Source organism: Xenopus laevis, chromosome 4S, assembly GCF_017654675.1.
Source record: "Xenopus laevis strain J_2021 chromosome 4S, Xenopus_laevis_v10.1, whole genome shotgun sequence".
Taxonomy (NCBI): Eukaryota; Metazoa; Chordata; class Amphibia; order Anura; family Pipidae; genus Xenopus; species Xenopus laevis.
In genome coordinates this window covers 74425906-74450715 of record NC_054378.1, presented here as the reverse complement: position 1 = coordinate 74450715, position 24810 = coordinate 74425906, and the positions used below count along the sequence as shown (strand labels likewise).

Below are 24810 nucleotides of genomic sequence, written 5' to 3'. Positions count from 1 at the left end.
ATGTAGTTGCAGGTAATCTGTAATACCCTTACAAAAAAAAGCCCTTGGCCTGCACCCAATTCACTCAGAACTTACCTTTTTTCAGCCTTCTGGCCATCGAGTGATGTTGCTCCGTCCCTTTACATCACAGACCGCATCTTTTGTTCCTGCCCCCCACCCTATTGGTTACTGTAGGTAACACTGCACCTTCACATCTCCCTATTAGCCTCAGAATGAGAGGCATGATTCCCTGCTTAATTTAATTTTATTGTCCTTGCTAAATGCCTCTCTCACAGTTATGGCTATTAAAGACAACTGTGTGCAAAATATATATAACCTCAGCCTTTTCTTTTGTATTACACTAAATAATACATAGGACAGCAGTTAACAACATATCTAGTAGCTGTAAGTCACAGTATTTGTTGCTGCTTGTAAAAAAAGGGGGAAGCACAACATACACAATTTTGTGTCTCTCACATTCACACACACACACACACACACACAATAGCCCACATTTTCACAGATTCTTGCCCAAACACACAATTTCTAACACAGACTTAATACATAAAATCACACGCAAAGGGTTGTTGGGTTACCTGGTGCTTGTTTTGGAGCCTTGCCTTGCCATTGTAAATTATCCCATATCCTGCTTCCCAGGGATTGGCAATGGGAGCTCTATAATTTCAAATATCCTCAAAGTAATCTACACACAGCAAATTGCAGATATTCAGTTGGGTGAAAAACACATCCTAATTCTATTTAAAATGTTCCTATAGACTTCAGTGAACTGTTCATATGATAAACTATGGTATAAGTTTTTCTAATTGAATCTGGCCCATTATTTTTGGAAGTTGCCATATATGTACTGTAATGAGGGTTGGGTTTAATGTTTTCAGTATGGATTTAGGGCTGCTTGTCAAGGTTTGATAGATTTCCCTTTGTCACTAATAGAGGTTCTGGTGAGGTCAGAGCTCTTTTAAGACCTCTTTCACTATTCCAGTGTTTCCTTCTGGCTCATTGTCATTGTGGGAATCTATGAGACCCAGTTTTTTGGTGCAGGATATCAAAGGGAAAAAAAGAGATCCAGGATTTTCCAGAAATCCAAGTCTGCTAATAAAACGCTTCATTATTCTCAGGGGCTAAAATAAACTGAATTTAATGTTACAGGAAAAAAGACATTATTTAGTTTCCCTTCTAGACCCTTTTTGAAATAATAAATTTGGTACATCATTCTATTAAAAAAGTGAATTCCTTCCTTTAAACCAAATATTTGATTTTAACAACCTGAACTCACACCAACGCTTTGATTAAAATAGGACCAAGTCTTGCATGACTTATTAATAGATTGTTATTCTAAACTGTTTAGAAACTTTGAAAGTGAAATTTCGAAGCTTGTTAGACATGACAAGAGGACTAGGCTGCATTTCAAACTGAATGTATCAACCGGGCTATAGGAAAAATCTGTAGCCTGAGATTTAGTTTGTTCCTCTTTAGAAACACCACTGGAAACTGTTCCAAATGTTTGATATAATTATGCACACAATATCATCATGAAAACTTCAAGGAATGCTCTATGAAAAAAAAATGCTAATCTTTACAAGAATAGAAATACTTGAAAACACATTTTTCTCTGAAATGTGATCTTTTAGAATAATATGTTTATTAAACCCTCAATCTTGCAAAGTTTAAACTTGCTGTCTAAATTTTCCAGCTTGATGTGACCATGTTTATTTCTTTGAATCTCTAGTTAGTGAAGGCAACTGACTGGTTCATTTTACAGCCTAATCATATTCCAACTCAGTTTTTTTATTTATTAGACACAAGCACCAATATATCACAACTACTGGCACCATGTGACACTGTAAAAGACAAGTGATTTGCTAAAAAGTCACCTTTTTTAGCCTGACTAAAAAAGTAAACCCAGTTAAATGACAATATTATTTATAAATAAAATATATAAAACTACTTACTGCCTTTTCATAGCAATACTTAGGTAGGATGCTACTCTTTATTGATATCAGTGTTGTGTTGCTATTGTTTATTTGTAAGCTATGTAATCAATCATCTGCTGAAAACTGTCAGGCCAGGTAAAAATCCTTAGCTCATATAATATAGTTTCTTGTTTTCTATTTTTCACTTTTTTTTATCGATCACAATGTCACAAAGCTGTTATCACAGAAAACTGCAGCATTCCTTATTTACTGTATATGTAATTTAATATTGGTTTGACCATCCTTAAAATCTTTCTTTCGTTTTTATTCAAAAAAGAACAACGACTTTTTATTATTTTTTACAACTTGCAGATAAATAGCTTTCCTGTGCATAATGAAGGTAAGATGAGTAGCTCCAGTAGGTGGTCATGGTGTGTTTGGGTTGGGACAAACACCTGGCCTCACTTTCACTTAAACTCATGAACCACTGAATAGAATATAATCTATCCTGAGCAGTTATTTGAAATTCTAGTCCCCAGATGCCTTGTGTGAATACATTTTGTTCTGCCCTTCATGTGTATATGAAAGGAACATTGTTTTCAGGGGCCCTCATTTTTAATTTGACACATTATACTAGAGATGCAAGAAAGTGCTTCCCAAAGCTGACACTGGCCTAAGTATGTGTTGCATTTACTAAGAAACCAAACTTTACCCATATGCTGTAATCCTTACACAGAGATCAGAATCCAAACTAGCTCTAATGAGATCTGACCTCTCTCCTCCCACATAAGCACACATTGCCATTATTGTGCCCTGATTAATGGGAGGTCATGTTAATTATGGCTGCTAAAGAAAACTAAAGAGGTCATTTGACAGAATCTCTTTGTAGCATGGATTATGCCAACCACCAGCTAATGTTTGTTGAAACCCCTCTATTAAAGAACTCTTTCAATAACGCCAACGGTTACAGTACACTACTTCAGAAAATGGCTTCAGAAAGTCTTCAACGAAAGGATCATAAATCTCAGGAATCAAAAAGTTATTTTCCAAAGACCGGGTAATAATTTTCCATCATTTCCTTGAGTAAATAGTATGCGTTATATTTATTAGGTGGGACTTTCTTAAGGCACTCTGGCTTAATAAGTGAGTTTATTTTGAAGTCAGAGGCTCAATGGTCTTTAGGGAAATTGTAACTAATACACAGTTTGATATGAAGGGTCTACGGTCACTGTCTTTGGTAGAATTGCATTGCTTTCTGCTCTCAGCACAGTAGTAATAATAAATACGCCTGTGGTTTCAGATGTCTTTGACCTGGGACTGAAGGAAATAAGACACGGGATGAAAGTAGACATATTCTTTGTGTTTCTGAAATATATGTCCAGCAACCATTCAGAGAGCTATTTCCAGTTTACCACACTACCCTTGTCTGTCTATGTGGACACTGTATATATTTATTATAATGTTAAATATGACTGTTTGTTGAAATGACAAATATAAATCCAAAACACATTTAAAAAGGCAAATATATGAATTCTCTTATAAAAAATAATGTTTAGACAATGTTTCTTAATTTGAAACTTTCAAAACATAGTAACCCCATGGCCTCCCAAAAGGGCAGCATCAAGTTTAAGGTGAAAAAAGGTCAAGGATGATTTGTTGTTTATAGTAGTAGTATACTATAGTAGTATAGTAGTATAGTAGCAGGGCCGCCATCAGAAATCCCAGGGCCCCATACAAAAAAAATTCCTGGGCCCATGGGGCTGCGCCCACCACAAGCCCCACCTACAGGTCCGCCCTCCCCACAGGTCCACCACACACTTAAAAAAAAAACATTGTGGGCTATGGTTCCCACATGTTAATAAAAAAATATTGGTGGTCAGGGCCCCCCCATTGAAAAAAACATTTGTGGTCAGGGCCCCCCATTAAAAAATATTGGTGGCTAGGACCCCACATGGGGAAAAAATTGGTGGCCAGGGCCCCCCACTTTATAAGAAAATTGGTGGCCAGGGCCCCCATTAAACGTCCATGTAAAAAAAACTTGCCCTCCCAGAAGTTTAAACAATATTTGGTGCCCAGGGCCCCACCACACAGCAGGGACCACAAAGGGTTACCTTTAGGGGGGCCCTGCTATGTTACACTTACTTCATTAGTGTGGCCCACCTGCTGTCAGTGAGCTGCCAACTACAGAAGGGAGGAGGGGAGCACAGGTGGCTGCATCTTCTTCCAGTGACAGCATTTTCTTGTAACTATTGGTTACAGAATTTCAAGTCCTGGTAAAGCTGCATGGTGATTGGATGAGCTGGAGGAGAAGTTCAAACCTCAGCTATCCAATCCCTGAGCAGCTCAACCGGGACTTAAACTCAGTGACCAATAAGGGGAAGTAATGGACAGAAGATTGTTCCCCTTGTGCTCCCGCCCTGCCTTCCCGAAGTCAGCAGCTCTCAGAAAGCAGGGGGGCCCAGCTAATCAAGAAAGTGTGGCGTGGCCGGGCCCCCCTTACCCTCGGGGCCCCCTACAACTCTCCCCCCTGTCCCCCCCTGATGGCTGCCCTGTATAGTAGTGTACTTTTTTTGTAAACATCCATATATCTCATATTGTGAAACATAATACAAAGTCAAGTATACTATCTGGTGTTTACCAAAAGAGGAGGAGGTAAGTGTACAGCTGTGTGTACAGGCATCTGCAAAAATTACGGATTATTGAAAAATGGAGAAGCAATTTATGATTATTTGGGAACAATTATTTAGGAGGGTAGACAAAATAATAGAAACAGAATATAAAACAGAACATAAAACAGTATTTGCCTGTTCTTTTCTGTTCTCTGCACTTTTGGTTCTAACTCGTGAAATAAGTTATCAAAAACCAGTTCTCTTCCTGCCAAGACTACAGTTTCTACAATACTTTGTACAACCTGGTACAATGATTCTAGGCACATAGTAGGAAAAAGCCAGCTCTTCTCTAGCCAGTTCTCTTTATCTTAAAGTACCTTGCTTGGTTCTTTACAGGCCTCACAGCTGACTTCTGCTATATAGTTTCAGTAGGCAGAAGCAGCAGTGCAGAGAGCAGAATGGGATGCACATCACTTTCAGAAGCAATTACTTTTAGAAGAAATAAGCTTGAAAACCGTTAAATGAATGATTGCCGAAGAGTTACTTTATATTCCCATTCATTTTTGTGTTTACAACCCATTCATTTAATTGGGATAAAAACACAAAAATTTTTTTTAAAGGGAAACATTGAGCCATACATTCTTTTTCCTGTATATTTTTAGATTTGAAGAAAATTCCCGGTTTCACAAGACTTTGGAATCAAGTTTATCCGCTCTGGGGCAAAAAAATTTAATATGGAGTAATACAAGAAAACCGGGGTTTATCTTGCTTAGTCAAAAATAATAACCAAATATATTATAATCATTGACAATAGTGAACTAATATTTTCTTTGTCTTACTTGAGTCCCTGCATGCACTTAGAGATACAATATATGCAGTATGTTCAGAGAAATGTTTGAGAGCTTATTGGATGCTTTCCTATATTTTTATCTTTCTGTGTTATTAATAACATTGGCATTATGAATAATTTGTACTGGCTAGGCTGGTAAAATACTTGCTAGTTTCCAAACTTAAGCATGCCGTGCTGTTAAGATTCAGGTTTTTTAAGCCAAGATCAAATCCCTGATCAAATGATACACCACAAACGGGAGCATGAAACAAAAGCATCTGGGCACCACTACCAGTAATGGAAAGATTCAGGCACAATAGTAGCATTCTGCTCAGTACCCTTATTTGCTGTTAGCTGGCTAGGCTAGTCGTGCTCATAGAACTGTTCTATGCAGATGGTGTCGAACTTTTAAAGCTATTACATTACCTTAAAGAAAGGTTTGGAAAAAGAAGTCTACATTACACTTTTGTAGGACTTATTTTAACACGTATTTGTTTACTTAACTCTACTTATGTAGAGTCACAGACCTGCATAACCTGAGCCTTAAGCCTGGGCTTTGAGCCAGATATGTTGAGAAGGGGAAATATATGAAGCTATAACCTCACACTCTCCCCTCCTAATTACTGGCATATAGACGGAAAAAAAGGGTACAGCATGATATCCATCATTAGGGTAAAATGAGCAAACCATTTTTGTTTTAGAAAACACAAATAAAACTTAAAGCAAATTAAAGTCCTTGATGCTGCCATATTAATCCAGCTTGGTGAAAAGCTAAACACACTTTCTGGCTTCTTATAGAGAATTATAATACAGCTGAGCAGCTGGATGAGCTAAGAAAGGTCATTATCAGGCAGGAAGAGTTTATGGAAACTTAGGCATGACTGAAACTAAAGTGATATTTTCATATTTGTTAAGAAATCAGGAATAAAACATAGAACGTGCAGGACAGTAAAAAATATAAAAGTGCAGATAATCTGGCCAAGGAGGAATAGTTTACATGACCTGCGTAAATATTACAGAGCAACACTCATATGCCCTCGGGGCACATTTATTATGCTGTATGAAAAACAGCGAGATAATACAACACACATCACCATTATGCTGTATAAAAAACAGCGAGATAATATACCACAACTGCATAAAAAATGTTAATTTTTTTTTTTTCTTGGAGTGACTTGGAGTGACGCAATGTAAAGTAAAGGTGTCAAATCTGGTGTTCCCATGGCATAAAATTACACACACCTTGATAAACTTGCCATTCATTTTACACAGCTTTTTACACCATTTTTTCAGCAAATTTCGTTTTACACAGCATAATAAATATACCCCTTTGGGTACATATAGTATTTAGTTATATACCTTTCCAAAAGACACAAAGGTATGCGTTTAGATTACAAGGTTTTGTATACAGGATCTTTATAATATATCCCCTAGAGCATTGATCCCCAACCAGTGGCTCTTGAGCAAAATATTGCTCTCAACCCCTTGGATGTTGCTCCCAATGTCCTCAAAGCACATGGTTGTATAAAAACCTGATGTCCTGCCAAATCAGGCCTCCTGCAGGCTACCAGTCCGCATAGGGATACCAATAGCTTATCACAGCTGTTATTTGGCACGCCCAGGAACTTTTTGCATGTTTGTGTTGCTCTCCGTTTTTTTGTTTTTTTTTACATTTGAATGTGGCTCACAGGTAAGAAAAGGTTGGGGACTTCCATCCTAGAGTCATGGCAAAAATTGGTTTAGCCTCTAACCTTGGTGACAATTCAGTGTAGAGAAAAGAAGGATGACCATGGGGCATATATGGATTAGAGGTCTTCACCATCCCCTGGCCTGATCAACATTTTTGTTTTTCTGGGCCAGCTCAAACAACAATGGAAACATCAACATAGTGCAATTTAAATTCTTCCATTTACAAATTTATAATGTAAAACAGTACATATGACACTGTTGTCTCCTATAGAAAATGCTCAAATTTTTGAATGCAGCTGCTAAACTGCACCAGTGATGTTGCCTATAGCAACCAATCAGCAATTAGCTTTGAATACATAAAAGTGGTGTAAAGGTGAAGCCCTTATTGGCCAACTAAAATAAAAATCCCAACAAGCAGGGCCTGATTGGTTGCTATTGGTAACTGCATTGGTGCAAATTAGCACATATTTGCATAAAGCAGCCCCTCTGCACACAATAAATTAAAAGGTGGAGACTTATTTATCAACAGTCTCATTTTATTGGGTTTTGAAACCATAACTAAACTCACTTTCTCTAAAACCACAAATACCATGGAATTTATTATAAAATCTGAATATAAAAAGCATGAAGGGAAAAAATCGTTCAACGATCCAAAAAAATAATTAAAATACAAACGCCTCTAAGGGGTCTATTTACTAACAATATAATTTCAGTTTTTTTCCACTAAAAACCATAAAAACCTCTAATGCAAAAATTTGCCAAGTAAAAGTTGTTAATCCTATTGGACCGATTTTAATCAATTTGGACTTTTAAAGGTTTTCAGATTTTTAGAGGTATTCAAGGTATTCATATTTTTTTGTTTAACTTTATATATTTGGATCTTATAATAAATTCCATGACATTCAGAGTTTAGAGTTTAGTCGTGGTTTCAAAAATTAACTAAAACTAAAATGAGAATGTTGATAAATAAGCCTCCACAAGTCCACATTGATTAAAAATGGTCCAATAAGATCAGCACAGCTTCCTTTAACAACTTTTACTGTACCTGGGGAATTTTTGAATTAGAGGTTTTTGTGGTTATTATACTTAATAACTCTTCAAATTTTAGAGCTTTTAAGAAATATTGGGAAACCACAAATTTTTGAAAATTCGTGGAAAAAAAGCAGAAATTTGATTTGTTATTAAAACAGATTTTTCGAGATTCTTGGGAAAAAAACAGAAATTTGATTGTTAATAAATTGGCCCCATAATGTAATGCCTATTGAAAGATTATGATGTTTTTGTGATAAGGAATGACCTTCAATTTCTGTGATTATTTATTTTTAAAGCAAATTATTTCAGAACATAATTCTTTTTAGTTATCTGGCCTGCTACTTTATTATGTATTTTATTTTATCATGTTGCGCTTCTTTTTTACCAACATGGATTGTAGTTTTGATTCTCTTTTATATTTTTGTTTTTAGGTTTTGTTTGCCCTAAATCAAACATTGTTGCAACATGAAAGTCTACGGGCAGGAAGTTTCCAAGCTCCATATACCACAGAGGACCTTATCAAACATTACAACTGTGGGGACCTCAATGCTGTGATATTTAGCCAAGATTCTTCCCAGGTTTGTCATCTGTCAGTTAGAAATGTGACTATTACGTTCACACAATGTGATATATTCCATACTGATATCTAAGGCGAAGCAATTAATTGTGCTTTTCAACCAACTGATAGAACCAAATAACAAGGTAAAAACTGTAGGGCCCCGATCATTTCTGAGAATTTTTAGAGTAATAATTCCAGAGGAAGAAGAAAATGAAAAAGCAGGATAGTCCCCTCAGAAAAAAATAAATAGTGGTTAAAAGTAGATAGGCTCAGTTACAAAAAGGACCAAGTATAAATAATTGCTCCATCTGGTTTTCCCCACAATGCTTACTTTTCTCTGAATTAAAGCATAATGCAAATTCTGATAATTCAGGAGCAAAATTGTGTGGTTACTAAAGTGCAAATCGTATCTGCAATGTTATTCATGTCATGCAAGTGGACAGAGGCATTTGCTTTCAGGCATAAGAAGGCAGGCATACTATTGATTGGGATGATGGTAAGAACTGAGGAAAGTTGACCCCTAATATGTCTTATTGGGCAACATGCTTTGAAAAGGAAGTCTCCCAATAATGCAAGTGCCACATTAGAACACAGTTTTATGTATCAAATTTGTTTAATGATTTATTGTTTTTTTTATCTAACTAGTTAAAACTTTATTTTGACTGTGATTTTAAATAGGTTTTTTTTAACATAAATGATTCTTATTATGTAAAGCATATGACAGATTTCTTAATGAAGTTAGTAACATGCAAGGGTACAGATCATGGCCACCAAATCTTAAAAATTCTGATAATTTCAGCCCTAAAGCCAGATGGTAGAGGGTTGCTAGAGAGGGGTGGGGATATATATATATATATATATTTATATTTATATATATATATATATATATATATATATATATATATATATATATATATATATATATATATATATACACACACACACACACACACACACACACACACACACACACACACACACACAATTATTTTTCATTACAAACTGAGATTAATTAAGTTAACCAATCTGTGGGGTTCATAAGTAAAATGAATTTCAGTTATTGGGATAATGGACACCCATATGTTGAGTGTTGTAGATTAACCTGTCCCATTTTAGATACAAACAAAGCAGAGTGTTGTAAGAGTGCTGTGCACATCCAGACAATGATTGCAAGTGCTGCTTTGCTACTCGGTAGAAATACCATGCTGTTCTGCTTATGGGCTAAAGATCACTGTGGTTTCCATCTAACGCACTGTGATCAAATGGAAACAAAGTTCTCAAATGCTAAAAATTAATCCCTTTAAGCCAGGTCCCCAAAAGGTAAATTGGGGTCTACCAGTAGACCTGTAGCTGGTGGTCAGTAGATCTCAATAGGGATGTAGCGAACGTCGGAAAAAAAGTTCGCGAACATATTCGCGAACTTGCGCAAAAATGCGAGCGGTTCGCGAACGGTTCGCGAACCCCATAGACTTCAATGGGAAGGCGAACTTTAACATCTAGAAAAGACATTTCTGGCCAGAAAAATGATTTTAAAGTTGTTTAAAGGGTGCAACGACCTGGACAGTGGCATGCCAGAGGGGGATCAAGGGCAAAAATGTATCTGAAAAATCTGCCTGTGTGTGCTTGGAAGAGATAGTGTAGGGGGAGAGCTGTTAGTGATTTCAGGGACAGATGATAGTAAGCTTGCTGGCTAGTAATCTGCTTGATACTGCTCTGTATTGGAGGGACAGAAGTCTGCAGGGATTTGAGGGACATTTTAGCTTAGGTAGCTTTGCTGGCTAGTAATCTACTGTTCTCTTTAAACAACTGCCATACGTTGACCTTGTAGGCATTGTTTGCCCAGTTTTTTTGGACGCAGCCACTGAAGCACAGTTGCCAGAAAAAATATGCCATATAAATGCTGAAAATAGTAATTTTTCGCCATACGTTGACCTTGTAGACATTGTTTGCCCAGTTTTTTTGGACGCAGCCACTGAAGCACAGTTGCCAGAAAAATTATGCCATATAAATGCTGAAAATATAAATTTTTTTGGTTGCAGCCACTGAAGCACAGAGGCCAGAAAAATTATGCCATATAAATGCAGAAAATATGCATTTTTTTGGTCGCAGCCACTGAAGCACAGTTGCCAGAAAAAATATGCCATATAAATGCTGAAAATAGTCATTTTTTGCCATATACGTTGAGTCAACGTATGGCAAAAAATTACTATTTTCAGCATTTATATGGCATATTTTTTCTGGCCTCTGTGCTTCAGTGGCTGCGGCCAAAAAAACTGGGCAAACAATGCCTACAAGGTCAACGTCGTTGACCTTGTAGGCATTGTTTGCCCAGTTTTTTTGGCCGCAGCCACTGAAGCACAGAGGCCAGAAAAAATATGCCATATAAATGCTGAAAATAGTAATTTTTTTGGTCGCAGCCACTGAAGCACAGTTGCCAGAAAAATTATGCCATATAAATGCTGAAAATATAAATTTTTTTGGTTGCAGCCACTGAAGCACAGAGGCCAGAAAAATTATGCCATATAAATGCTGAAAATATAAATTTTTTTGGTTGCAGCCACTGAAGCACAGAGGCCAGAAAAATTATGCCATATAAATGCAGAAAATATGCATTTTTTTGGTCGCAGCCACTGAAGCACAGTTGCCAGAAAAATTATGCCATATAAATGCAGAAAATATGCATTTTTTTGGACGCAGCCACTGAAGCACAGTTGCCAGAAAAAATATGCCATATAAATGCTGAAAATAGTCATTTTTTGCCATACGTTGACCTTGTAGACATTGTTTGCCCAGTTTTTTTGGTTGCAGCCACTGAAGCACAGAGGCCAGAAAAAATTAAACCAGTAGGGTTTGCACCCTAGTTTGTAACGGTGGCGGAGGGAGGAGGAGGACGCTAAAGGACAGCTGTGTGTGGAGTCATGAGGCTTGAAGAGAAGGACAGCTGCATAGAAGTCAGAACAAGTCTTCCGGCGTGCAGTAACCCTCCGAGATCCACCCCTCATTCATTTTAATAAAGGTCAGGTAATCGACACTTTTGTGACCTAGGCGAGTTCTCTTCTCAGTTACAATCCCTCCTGCTGCACTGAAGGTCCTTTCTGAGAGCACACTTGAGGCTGGGCAAGACAAGAGGTTCATGGCAAATTGTGACAGCTCTGGCCACAGATCAAGCCTGCGCACCCAGTAGTCCAGGGGTTCATCGCTCCTCAGAGTGTCGATATCTGCAGTTAATGCCAGGTAGTCCGCTACCTGCCGGTCGAGGCGTTCTTTGAGGGTGGATCCAGAAGGGTTGTGGCGCTGCCTTGGACAGAAAAACATTTGCATGTCTGACGTTACAGACTGGCCAAAGGGCTTTGTCCTTGCAGGTGTGCTCGTGGCAGGATTACTGGCACCTCTGCCCCTGGAATGTTGATGAGTTCCTGAAGTGACATCACCCTTAAAAGCATTGTACAACATGTTTTGCAGGCTGGTTTGTAAATGCCGCATCTTTTCGGACTTGTGGTATGTTGGTAACATTTCTGACACTTTATGCTTGTACCGAGGGTCTAGTAGCGTTGCGACCCAGTACAGGTCCTTCTCCTTAAGCCTCTTGATACGGGGGTCCTTCAACAGGCATGACAGCATGAAAGACCCCATTCTCACAAGGTTGGATGCAGAGCTATCCATCTCCGCTTCCTCATTATCAAGGACTGCATCATCCACGGTCTCCTCCCCCCAGCCACGTACAAGACCAGGGGTCCCCAAAAGGTCACCACTAGCCCCCTGGGAAGCCTGCTCCTGTTGGTCCTCCTCCTCCTCCTCCACAAAGCCACCTTCCTCCTCTGACTCCACTTCTGGCACCTCTCCCTGCGTTGCAGCAGGTGCCTGGGTTCGTTCTGGTGATTCCGACCAGAAATCGTGCGCTTCCAGCTCCTCGTCACGCTGGTCTACAGCCTCATCTGTCACTCGTCGCACGGCACGCTCCAGGAAGAAAGCGAAGGGTATTAGGTCGCTGATGGTGCCTTCGGTGCGACTGACCATATTTGTCACCTCTTCAAAAGGTCGCATGAGCCTGCAGGCATCGCGCATAAGCACCCAGTAACGGGGGAAAAAAATCCCCAGCTGTGCAGATCCAGTCCTACCACCCAGTTCAAAAAGGTACTCGTTGACGGCCCTTTGTTGTTGCAGCAGACGTTCCAACATAAGGAGCGTTGAATTCCAGCGAGTCTGGCTGTCAGAAATCAAACGCCTGACTGGCATGTTGTAGCGCTGCTGAATGTCAGCAAGGCGTGCCATGGCTGTGTAGGAACGTCTGAAATGGGCCGACACCTTTCTGGACTGGGTGAGAACGTCCTGGAATCCTGGGTACTTGGAGACAAAACGTTGGACTATTAAATTTAACACATGTGCCATGCAGGGCACATGTGTTAAATTGCCTAGTCTCAACGCTGCCAACAGATTGCTTCCATTGTCACACACCACTTTTCCGATCTGCAGTTGGTGTGGGGTCAGCCACCGATCGGCCTGTGACTGCAGAGATGACAGGAGTACAGATCCGGTATGGTTTTTGCTTTCCAGGCACGTCATCCCCAAGACAGCGTGACAACGGCGTACCTGGCACGTCGAATAGCCTAGGGGAGCTGGGGGTGCACAGGTGTGGAGGAGGAGAAGGAGGACCCAGCAGCAGAGTAAGAAGAAGAAGAAGACGAGGTAGAGAGCGATGGAGGAGTAGAGGTGGTGGCAGAACCGCGTGCAATCCGTGGCGGTGACACCAACTCCACTGTTGTTGTTGAGCTACCCATTCCCTGCTTCCCAGCCATTACCAAGTTCACCCAGTGGGCAGTGTAGGTGACATACCTGCCCTGACCATGCTTGGAGGACCATGCGTCAGTAGTCATATGGACCTTTGGCCCAACACTAAGTGACAGAGATGCGGTAACTTGGCTCTGCACATGTTGGTACAGGTGTGGTATTCCCTTTTTAGAAAAAAAATTGCGGCTGGGTACCTTCCACTGCGGTGTCCCAATTGCTACAAATTTGCGGAAGGCCTCAGAGTCCACCAGCTGGTATGGTAAAAGCTGGCGGGCTAAGAGTGCAGACAAGCCAGCTGTCAGACGCCGGGCAAGGGGGTGACAGTCAGACATTGGCTTCTTACGCTCAAACATGGCCTTCACAGAAACTTGGCTGGTGGCAGATGACTGGGAATGGGAACAGGTGGTCAAGGTGGAAGGCGGAGTGGAGGGTGGTTCAGACGGGTCAAGGAGAGCAGAGGTAGAGCAGTAAGATGCTGGACCAGAAGGAGTGTGGCTTTTAGTTTGCCTGTTGCCTTTGAGGTGTTGCTCCCAAAGTGCTTTGTGCTTGCCGCTCATGTGCCTTCGCATAGAAGTTGTACCTATGTGGCTGTTGGGCTTACCAAGGCTCAGTTTCTGACTGCACTCATTGCAAATTACAATGCTTTTGTCAGAGGCACACACATTAAAAAAATCCCACACTGCTGACTTTTTGGAAGTGTGCGATCTGGCGGTAACAGTAGAAGTTGGCGGAGTTGGCGGTATTGGCGGCAATGGCGGGTGCGTTGGCCGGCTGAACACAGGTGCCGATACATGTTGTTGCCCTGCTGATCCCTGCGGGCTGTCCTCCCTGCTTCTTCTAAGTCTTATTCTCCTACTGCCTCTCTGACTCTCCGTCTCTCCATCTGAACTACCCTCCTCTTGCTCTCTTCTACTAGGCACCCACAAAACATCAATCTCCTCATCATCATTCTCCTCAGATGCATCAATTTCTTCTGACACATCACAGAAGGAAGCAGCAGCGGGGACCTCCTCCTCATCACTCATTATGTCCATCTCTATCGTGTTCTCTGCCAGAATTAAATCTGGTGTAAGGTCCTCATCTCCTTCATCTTCTTCTGGCAATAATGGTTGCGCATTACTCAGTTCAAGAAACTCATTGGAAAATAACTCCTCTGACCCCAGTGAAGAAGGGGCACCGGTGGTGGAGGAAGTGTTACGTGGGGTGGCCATAGCAGTGGAGGATGAGGAGGATGTTGTGGTAAAGTTAGAAACGGTAGAGGATGGGGTGTGCTGTGTAAGCCAGTCAACTACCTCTTCAGCATTTTGGGAGTTCAGGGTCATTGGCTTTTTAAAACTGGGAAATTTGCTAGGGCCACAGGATTGCATAGCAGCACGGCCCCTAGCACGGCCTCTGCGTGGCGGCCTGCCTTTGCCTGGCATTATTTTTAAAAAAACAACAACAACAACAAAAACTCAGTTGGTTTTTCTGGAAACGATAATACACACAGCTAGATGGCGGGTTGAAGAAAACACTGTGCAAATAATGCCTACAAAGTCAACGTATACACTACTACAGCGGTGGATACGGATTACGTAAAATATATGAATGCTGCTTGAAAAAAAGTAACTCAAGTGGTTTTTCTAGAGACGATAATATTATCAATATTTAGACAAAATGTGAACAAGGTCACACAGCTCGATGGCGGGTTGAAGAAAACAGTGTGCAAATAATGCCTACAAGGTCAACGTATACACTACTACAGCGGTGGATACGGATTACGTAAAATATATGAATGCTGCTTGAAAAAAAGTAACTCAAGTGGTTTTTCTAGAGACGATAATATTATCAATATTTAGACAAAATGTGAACAAGCTCACACAGCTCGATGGCGGGTTGAAGAAAACAGTGTGTAAATAATGCCTACAAGGTCAACGTATACACTACTACAGCGGTGGATACGGATTACGTAAAATATATGAATGCTGCTTGAAAAAAAGTAACTCAAGTGGTTTTTCTAGAGACGATAATATTATCAATATTTAGACAAAATGTGAACAAGCTCACACAGCTCGATGGCGGGTTGAAGAAAACACTGTGCAAATAATGCCTACAAGGTCAACGTATACACTACTACAGCGGTGGATACGGATTACGTAAAATATATGAATGCTGCTTGAAAAAAAGTAACTCAAGTGGTTTTTCTAGAGACGATAATATTATCAATATTTAGACAAAATGTGAACAAGCTCACACAGCTCGATGGCGGGTTGAAGAAAACAGTGTGCAAATAATGCCTACAAGGTCAACGTATACACTACTACAGCGGTGGATACGGATTACGTAAAATATATGAATGCTGCTTGAAAAAAGTAACTCAAGTGGTTTTTCTAGAGACGATAATATTATCAATATTTAGACAAAATGTGAACAAGCTCACACAGCTCGATGGCGGGTTGAAGAAAACAGTGTGCAAATAATGCCTACAAGGTCAACGTATACACTACTACAGCGGTGGATACGGATTACGTAAAATATATGAATGCTGCTTGAAAAAAAGTAACTCAAGTGGTTTTTCTAGAGACGATAATATTATCAATATTTAGACAAAATGTGAACAAGCTCACACAGCTCGATGGCGGGTTGAAGAAAACAGTGTGCAAATAATGCCTACAAGGTCAACGTATACACTACTACAGCGGTGGATACGGATTACGTAAAATATATGAATGCTGCTTGAAAAAAAGTAACTCAAGTGGTTTTTCTAGAGACGATAATATTATCAATATTTAGACAAAATGTGAACAAGCTCACACAGCTCGATGGCGGGTTGAAGAAAACACTGTGCAAATAATGCCTACAAGGCCAACGTATACACTACTACAGCGGTGGATACGGATTACGTAAAATATATGAATGCTGCTTGAAAAAAGTGACTCCGGTGTTTTTTCTGGAGACGGTAATATTATGGATATTTAGACAGAATGGGAACAAGGTCACACAGCTCGATGGCGGGTTGAAGAAAACAGTGTGCAAATAATGCCTACAAGGCCAACGTATACACTACTACAGCGGTGGATACGGATTACGTAAAATATATGAATGCTGCTTGAAAAAAGTGACTCCGGTGTTTTTTCTGGAGACGGTAATATTATGGATATTTAGACAGAATGGGAACAAGGTCACACAGCTCGATGGCGGGTTGAAGAAAACAGTGTGCAAATAATGCCTACAAGGCCAACGTATACACTACTACAGCGGTGGATACGGATTACGTAAAATATATGAATGCTGCTTGAAAAAAGTGACTCCGGTGTTTTTTCTGGAGACGGTAATATTATGGATATTTAGACAGAATGGGAACAAGGTCACACAGCTCGATGGCGGGTTGAAGAAAACAGTGTGCAAATAATGCCTACAAGGCCAACGTATACACTACTACAGCGGTGGATACGGATTACGTAAAATATATTATGGCTGCTTGAAAAAAGTGACTCCGGTGTTTTTTCTGGAGACGGTAATATTATGGATATTTAGACAGAATGTGAACAAGGTCACACAGCTCGATGGCGGGTTGAAGAAAACAGTGTGCAAATAATGCCTACAGGGCAAATAATGCCTAAAAGGTCAACTTATACACTACTACAGCGGTAGTAAAATAAAAAAAGTAAAATAAAAAAAAAATGAATATTAAAAAAAAAAAATTAAAGTTGGTGCTGCTGAACTACTAGGAGCAGCAGATTAGCACACCAGTCCCACTCCCCAACACTGCTAGACTAATAGCACTGGGCTCTTATAGTAGTAGTAGTAGTAGTAGTAGTAAAACAACAAAAAAATAAATAAAAGCAGTCCTTACAAGGACTACTGTTATTGCAGCAGTCAGCAGATGAGATCAGAAGCAGGACAGCTGCCCACTGCAGCTACATACAGAGCACTGCAGTAGAAGGTAGATTACTAGCCAGCAAAGCTACCTAAGCTTAAATGTCCCTCAAACCCCTGCAGACTTCTGTCCCTCCAATAACAGAGCAGTATCAAAACGATTACTAGCCAGCAAACTTTCAACTGTCCCTGAAATCACTAACAGGCAGCAGCTCTCTCCCTACACTATCTCTTCAGCACACACAGGCAGAGTGAAAAAACGCTGCAGGGCTTCGGTTTTTATAGGGAAGGGGAGTGGTCCAGGGGAGAGCTTCCTGATTGGCTGCCATGTACCTGCTGGTCTGGGGTGAGAGGGCAAAAAAAAGCGCCAACAATGGCGAACCCAAAATGGCGAACGTCGCGCGACGTTCGCGAACTTCCGGCGAGCGCGAACACCCGATGTTCGCGCGAACAAGTTCGCCGGCGAACAGTTCGCGACATCTCTAGATCTCAATAGACTGTCAAAAAACAGCTTGTCTCATTCACTTTTCCAGATTCATGCTTTTCAGGTATTTATTATGTTAAGGTTACATAAGAAATAGTTGTTTATTAAATATAGAAATATACGTTTTCTTATAACTCAATATTTAAGGAATATTTTCCATGCACCAGAATGCAAACAATGCTGTGTCCATCTGTGCACTCAATTATCTAATTAAGGTCGAAAAACGTGTCCATACCCACTTAGGTTGGTAAGAGACATTAGTATTATATAGTAATGAGCACATCAAAGGGTATATCCAGTATGCTATCCAAAATTAAAAATGTAATACATAATCAGTTATGGTACGTAGCTTGAGAAGTGTAAGCCACATAGGAAACCCACAATAGACACCTTAAAGCAATCTAGGTTATATACCCCAATGCAGTGTTCTTCAAACTTTTTGTTTTTGGGCTCCACTTTTTGCTCACCAATGATTGGCTGGGTGCCCTTTTATCACAGCAAATTACAGATACAGTATAGGAAAACATGGTTAAACAGACACCCTGTTGTGTTTTCAGGTGTTATTATACTTTATTTGTAGTTCTTACAGTGCTTACAGAACCTCTTTGCAGATGTGGATGAAAAAGAAATGTTATAATAAAACAAAGATGCGCAGTTCAATCAGACTAGCCTAGCATAATAATATTAAGTATGTGGTTCCATTAAACAAAAACAAGCTTTCTGCCAGTCCATTCTGAGCAATAAAAAATGTCTGTCCAATGTAGGAGAGCAAACAAGACATATGGATGTACAGCTGTCCCTTTTGGTAGATTTGGGTTGACCAACAAGTGCAAGAAATCTTATCCATAGTGCTGGAAGTGTGTTGGGCAGGCAACAGTCAAACATGCTATCAGCACACCAGGAAAACCATATGGGGGACAAATGTTTAGCATTAGTGAGCATGACATTTAGTAAATAGTTCCATGCACTAGAATAGAATTCCACAGTAGAAGTCATAATGCGTTATGGATTACTACAGAATTTGTAATCTCAAAATGTTAACATATGTCTATGGATAAATCGTAGCTCCATGAAGAATGAATTGATTTTTAGTTGCACATTTCTCGCATAAGGCTTAACCATATATCATCTCAGTGATCATATATATATATATATATATATAATCCCCCGAAATCCCAGCACTCACGACAAATGTTCACTCAGGGCCTGGGTGCATGCCTCGCAGCACTGCATACAATCCTCCTCCAAAGAAGCCGCACGACTCAGGACTTATAATAAAGTGATGAATTTATTGAGACACACTAACGTTTCGGCTGCCACACCAGCCTTTATATATATAAAGTGATCAGGAAGCCGGCACAACACGTCAAAAAGTCATCGCTGCCTGGGTGCAATATGCCCAAAAATTTAGGTAAAGGAGTAAAGAAGCTCGCACTCACAGGAATTATCAAAAACAAAAATTGTGTTTATTTCAAAATAAGCAACTAACGTTTCGGCTTGCACTCAAGCCTTTCTCAAAGTGAAAGGCTTGAGTGCAAGCCGAAACGTTAGTTGCTTATTTTGAAATAAACACCATTTTTGTTTTTGATAAGTCCTGTGAGTGCGAGCTTCTTTACTCCTTTATATATATATATATATATATATATATATATATATATATATATATATATATATATATATATATATATATATAAGCAGAGGATAGCACGCACACCGATTCTCTTTTTCTCCAAATAGTTTATTTAAATTACATTAAAATACATCTGGTTTACACCTATATATATATATATGTATATATATATGTATATATATATATATATATATATATATATATATATATATATATATATATATATATATATATATATATATATTACAGATCTATTATGTGGGATCATAAAATATTTACTGTGATTTTAGACATTATTGTACTTTTTTGTGTGTATATATCTATATCTATATATATATATATATATATATCTATATATCTATATATCTATATATCTATATATCTATATATCTATATATATATATATATATATATATATATATATATATATATATATATATATATATACGCACACAAAAAAGTACAAGAATATATAAAATCACAGTAAATATTTTGTCATCCAACATAATAAAGCTGTCCTATGTTTCTAAGCAGCAATCTGGCTCTTAAAAGAGGCTCAAGTGTTTGCAGAATTCTGGGATCTGACAAGCAGCTGTGTTTGGGCCAGACAGAACTATGCTTTAAAAAAGGAATGAAAATTGGAGTCAGATGGGAAGTACATTGTCAACCATACTGAGTGATTGCGTTTAGCAAGACACTGAGATCTGCATCATTAGAAAGGCTTAATTACTGATGTAAATGTGAAATTAAAAAAATATAACGATTATATGATATAATATATATATATATATAATGATTAATCATATATAATGATTATATGATATAATGCTAATTTTTACTGTAATGTAAGTAATGTAGACTTAGGTCAGATTCCAGATAATAACTGCTAAATCAGCTACTTGGGTAAATCACCAACTGTCTTATCACCTTTAGCCTCATTGAATTGTAAACTATATCGAAACAGAATAACAGAATAAATAAGCGTAAAAAACCCGAGCGGATTTGATTGGAGTTTGTAGCAGAAAATATTAAGATAAATTCGGACATTGATAAATAACCCCCTAATGTTTCAGTCATGTTTCCGGTCATCAGGAAAAGGGTCACAATATTGTGACAGGATCATGGAACTTTCTTATAGACTTTTGATGCATCTATGCAAATGAAAAAAGACCTGGCGAGTGCAGTACAGGTATGGGATATTTTATCCAGAAACCTGTTATGCAGAAAGCTTGGAATTATAGATATAAATCTCAGTTTTCTCTGTAATAAAAAAAGTACCTCATACTTGATGGTAACTAAGTTTCATAACAAAACACACTTCCTTAGGACTTACAGTATTCCTCATATCAAAGAACCATCTGCAGATCTGTGAATTATTGGGGAATCTCCTACGTTTTCCGTTTAACAAAATACGCCTGCCTGAAATATTTTCCTGACAAACAGTAAACTTTATGATGAATTAATGAATTAACACATTTGTAAAACCTGATACCCGTCAATTTTTCAGAATGTATTTGATTTAGTGAATTATGAAAAAAAAGTGTTTTAATTAATTTTTCATCTGTCCCGTTATGTTTTTATTATATATATAGTTATTATTTGACCTGTTATCCAGAATGCTTGGGACCTTCGGTTTTCTGGGTTAAGGGATACTTGAAGTTTGCGTAAACCTTAAATAAAGCCAGTGATTTTCACTATAACATTGCTTATACCATACATACTGGGTGCGTGTAAAAATGCCATAAATTGTAGGCCCAGTTTTGCCATTTATTACAAAGATATATTGCAAAGATTGTGTAGAATCTCCTACATGAATAAAGTTGCATTATTAAAATGCTATTATTTGGTAATATCTTACTGGCATCCTGGCATAGAGGTCTTGGTCTATATTTAAATAAATATATTAAGGGGCCGATTCACTAACTTCGAGTGAGGGATTCGAAGTAAAAAAACTTCGAATTTCGAAGTGTTTTGTGGGCTACTTCGACCATCGAATGGGCTACTATGACCTTCGACTACGACTTTGAATCAAACTATTCGAACTAAAAATCGTTCGACTATCCGACCATTCGATAGTCAAAGTACTGTCTCTTTAAGAAAAAACTTCGACCCCCCTAGTTCGCCATCTAAAAGCTACCGAAGTCAATGTTAGCCTATGGGGAAGGTCCCCATAGGCTTTCCTAAGTTTTTTTGATCGAAGGATATTCCTTTGATCGTTGGATTTAAATCCTTCGAATCGTTCGATGCGAAGGATTTTATCGTTCGATCGAAGGAATAATCCTTCGATTGTTCGATCGCACTATTTGCGCTAAAATCCTTCGACTTCGATATTCGAAGTCGAAGGATTTTAATTCCCAGTCGAATATCGAGGGTTAATTAACCCTCGATATTCGACCCTTTGTGAATCGGCCCCTTAATGTTGTTATTAACCTAGTTATTACAAATAAATAATATGGTAAAACGTTATTAAACGACAGGGTTAAAATTAGGGAAGTAAAAAAATAAAAATAATACAATGAAATCTTTGGGGTATGGAAACACAGATGTTTGGCCCACCTTCAAAATATATGTCAGTTAATGGTTGTGGAATGTCAGTGGTTCAGATCTGATTACAAATGCAACAAATTTTGTTCATATGAGTTTTACTTGCAGCTATGCATGCGTTTGTATATGCTTGTTACCCGTGTTTGCCTATTATTTTGACCTACGTTTGGAAGTAATTCTGCCTGTCATTTTAAATACAGGTCCAACCATATGACAAATGTTTTAAAGACACTTGACATGAATTTCCATAGTCCCCAGTGCAAACAGGAACTCGCGTTGATTTCTACAGAGTCACAAATATGTACGCACCCTCTTGCTTGTGTTCCTTATTAAACATGATTTATTTGATTTTAAATTATTTCAGTGTATTCTGGGTATGTCCCAAATCCAAGGGAAAATAGCAAAATATCTGTGTATGCACTTTATACAGGTATGGGACCTGTTTATCGAGAATGCTCGGGACCTGGGGTTTTCCGGATAATGGATCTTTCTGTAATTTTGATCTTCATACCTTAAATTTACTAGAAAATCATGTAAACATTGAATAAACCCAAAAGGCTAGTTTTGCTTCTTCTAATAATGATTGGATATAATTTAGTTTGCATCAAGTACAAGGTACTTATTACAGAGAAAAAGAAATTATTTTTAAAAAGTCGGATTATTTGGACAAAACGGAGTCTATGTGGCAGATTCAGATTCAAGTGCCAAATTTGCGCTCACATCGCAACAGTTCGCCAGGCGTAAATTCACCAGAACAACACTAATTCACTAAAATCCGATATTGCGTCCAGGGCGTCGAACGCTGGTGAAGTAGCGCTATCATTGCCTAATTTGTATACGACGGGAAGTTAAAGTTGAATAGACGTATATGTAGCAGCAAGTACATTACACTACACAAAACAGAAACCTTAATAAAATAAAATAGAGTTGTTATTTTGTCCTACACATGAGCCCAGTGTATAGTTTATGTGCTGTATGTTATGAGATGTAGGGGGGAAGCCGGGTACCCCAAAAAGAATGTACACTCTTTTGCAGCCTATCACCCTGAAAAATGAAAAGTCGCCAGTGTTTTTTGGGACATTTTCAACTATTTTTTGAGGAAGTCCTATCTACTCTACTGCACTTTGCCTGGTCTGAGGTGGCGAAGGCAAGTCTGGCGCAAGAGGTAACGTTCAGTAAAATCCACATCTTAGTGAATTTGCGTAGTTATGTCCATTCGCCAGAGTGCAACTTCGCCTGGCGTAAGGGAGTGAATTACGACTAGAGTCTATCTCCTTCACTAGCAAAGTTACGCCTGTGTCCGCTAGTAAATCGGCGAAGTAACGAAATGACATCACGCTGGTGAATTTTCGCTAACGTTAGTCACTTCGCCCTTTATTGAATCTGCCCCTATGGGAGATTGTCTTTCCGTAAGCATTCTGGATAGCGTCTTTGAAGATAACAGATCCCATGCTTGTATGATTTCCTTTTTGTCTGAATGATAAAACAGTAAATTGTAATTAATCCCAACTAAAATAGAATTAATTCATATTGGAAGCAAAAAATATTGTTTTTATTTAATGATTGAATTAATTTTTAATAGACTCAAAGTATGATGACCCAAATTACAGAAAGACTCCTTATTCGGAAACCGGTCCTGAGCATTCTGAATAACCGGTCCCTTACCTGTAAATCAAAATACCCAGTACTGAGAAAACAAAATGCCTGCAATAATACCATGTCCATTCCCAAGGAAAATATTTGAACTGTAGGGTGCTTGGCAGGTGGGTAATTTGGTCTACATTAGCAGATAGGGAATTAGGCCTTCCACAGCATTTTGTAGAAGTCTAAAACCTGCCTTCTTACCAACTTAACCTCCAAACATGGGGAGTCCCATTTATCAAAGTCTGACTTCATGTCATTATTTCCTGAAAACTATCCCTGACCAAATCTGCACGGGTTTTTTCCCTTTATTTATCAATAATTATTTCCCGAAAATGTCCTGTGCAGGAAAAAACGCGAAAAATTTGGATTATGCAAATTTTTCGGATTTTCTGCACTAAAACTCTGACTTTTTAGGATTTCCCATCCAATAGCTTATATGCAACCTTGGCAGGTCTGGGGATCTTTTTTACTAAAAATCTGGATTTTAAAGTAAAAAACGATTTTTTTCAGATTTTCGGCATTCTGACTTTAATAAATAACCCCTTTAGAATCTGGCATGCCAACAGGAAAATACAAAATGTAACTTCAATATAAGATGGTCAAAATTGGTATCTGCATTTATCTAGACACAATTCTAAATTGATGTGCCACCTCACTTCTGTGTTTCATTTTGTACTTGATGCACAGAAATATTTCTTTGGTTTCTTGGTTTCATCTTGTGTTTACATGATGGAATTGTACAAGAATGCATGTAGTGTTATTGTACCCTTTCCCTTTCATGTCTTTTTAGGTGTTGTTGTCTCCTTTAGTATTCTCTATAAAGTAATGCCACGGATAGCAACAAGGATAGGAGGAGTGGCATCATGACCCGGGCTTAACACAGGCAGGACCCTATTGGAGGGGTTAGGGGAAAGGAGGGTGGTTAAGCCTAAGGGTGAGCACTGGTGGCCAATGTAATTGAAGAGTGCCACCATTTGATAGCAGGGGAAAGAAGAGAGGTTTCCCACCCGCCCTCCCTGAGAACAGATCTACAGGAGTGGTCAAGAGGGTTGAGGGGGATTGGGTTAGATCTGGACGAAGTGGGGGTTATGGCAAATCTAACCTAGTTTAGATATTAGTTACAGCAGAAGGGATGGGCCCTTGTCAGTCTACTGGGTACTAAAACTGTGCCACTAGGAGAGACATGCTCATGATGTGATGGTTTAAACCCTAAGGTGGGTGACCATCAGGGGAA

General features: G+C 38.8%; 1 protein-coding gene across 1 annotated transcript in view; it reads left to right on the top strand.

The window, feature by feature from the left end:
* trabd2b.S (Trab domain containing 2B S homeolog) overlaps positions 1-24810 on the top strand; it is a 167462-nt gene that overhangs the window by 66633 nt on the left and 76019 nt on the right. Inside the window, exon 3 of the mRNA XM_018260873.2 lies at positions 8501-8647. Coding sequence (XP_018116362.1) covers positions 8501-8647 — 147 coding nt within the window. The remainder of the gene's footprint in view (positions 1-8500; positions 8648-24810) is intronic.